Genomic DNA, 1,003 nt, shown 5'->3' on the forward strand with positions numbered 1-1,003 from the left:
CGCCTCCTTCACGCCCCTCCCCCCTCCTCCCCTCTGGTTGGAAAGTTTCTAGAATCTCTTCCCAGCGGCCTTTGCGGTTCCAACATGGCGGAGCTGACGGTGGAGGTTCGCGGCTCCAACGGGGCTTTCTACAAGGTACCGAGCCTTTTGCTGCTTTGTTGGCTCTTCTGGGGGCTCGGGTCGGTTTGGGGGAGGGTTGGTGGTTCAACATAGTGGGGTTTGGGGTCGAAAAAGGCGGCCAGGACAAAGCGTGAGGCCACTGGGTTCATCGCTTCTCCCCCCTCCACCCGCGGTTTAACGGTCTCGGGGGCCCGGGCTCCGTTATGTTTTGAAACAACACGTCGGACATCTCTTGCGTATTCCTACTTATGAACCTTTTTCTTGGATGCTAGTGTGGCCGTTCGCGGGCCGGTGAGGAGAAGCCGAGTGGCCGCAGGGAGCTTCCTGGGAGCAGGCCCGAGCGCCGAGAGGTGGGGGGAGTCGTGAAAAGGAGGTGGTGGGATTGTGTGGTCACAGCCACTCCCCCGCCCCTCGGACTGGGCCGAGCAAGAGCGCCTCGGCCCGCGGCGACGACCCCTCCCCACCCCCTTGGGGGGTGCCTTGCGGAATCTTAGGAATTCACCTTTGTACTAGGGTTTTGGGCTAATAAACTTAAGTGTCTGAATAGAGAGCGAGTGCAGGATTGAAGACGAGGATCGAAGAGAAAACTAGAAAACCTTGAAATGTGGCGGGTAGAAATATTTTATTTTTTTTGCCTGGGAATTTGGGCGGCGCCTTAGCCCCTCTATTACGGAAGAAAAGGCGAGAGTTCTAGGCTTTAAGATTTAAAATGTGAGAGGGATTACGAAGACACAGGTGGGGAGGTAACTAGTTTGTCTTTCAGTTATCCAGTGTTTTTTGGAGGGTGTTGATTCACTCCCTCCCTCCCCCCCACCCCAACACACACACACTACGTTTTTTGTTTTTCTTCGGGAAGAAGGAGGTGCATTATTGTGGGATCGAG

At 55.3% G+C, this 1,003-nt stretch overlaps 1 protein-coding gene across 6 annotated transcripts in view; it reads left to right on the forward strand.

The window, feature by feature from the left end:
- The first annotated feature begins 43 nt into the window (after positions 1 to 43).
- Positions 44 to 1,003, forward strand: part of FXR1 (fragile X mental retardation, autosomal homolog 1) — a 79,260-nt gene continuing 78,300 nt past the window's right edge. For all 6 annotated transcript variants that reach the window (XM_010855628.1, XM_010855629.1, XM_010855630.1 and 3 more), the window contains exon 1: positions 44 to 135. In XM_010855628.1, coding sequence (XP_010853930.1) covers positions 85 to 135 — 51 coding nt within the window. In that variant the 5' untranslated portion in view covers positions 44 to 84. The remainder of the gene's footprint in view (positions 136 to 1,003) is intronic.

The sequence above is a fragment of the Bison bison genome, unplaced genomic scaffold, assembly GCF_000754665.1.
Source record: "Bison bison bison isolate TAMUID 2011002044 unplaced genomic scaffold, Bison_UMD1.0 scf7180017864367, whole genome shotgun sequence".
Taxonomy (NCBI): domain Eukaryota; kingdom Metazoa; phylum Chordata; class Mammalia; order Artiodactyla; family Bovidae; genus Bison; species Bison bison.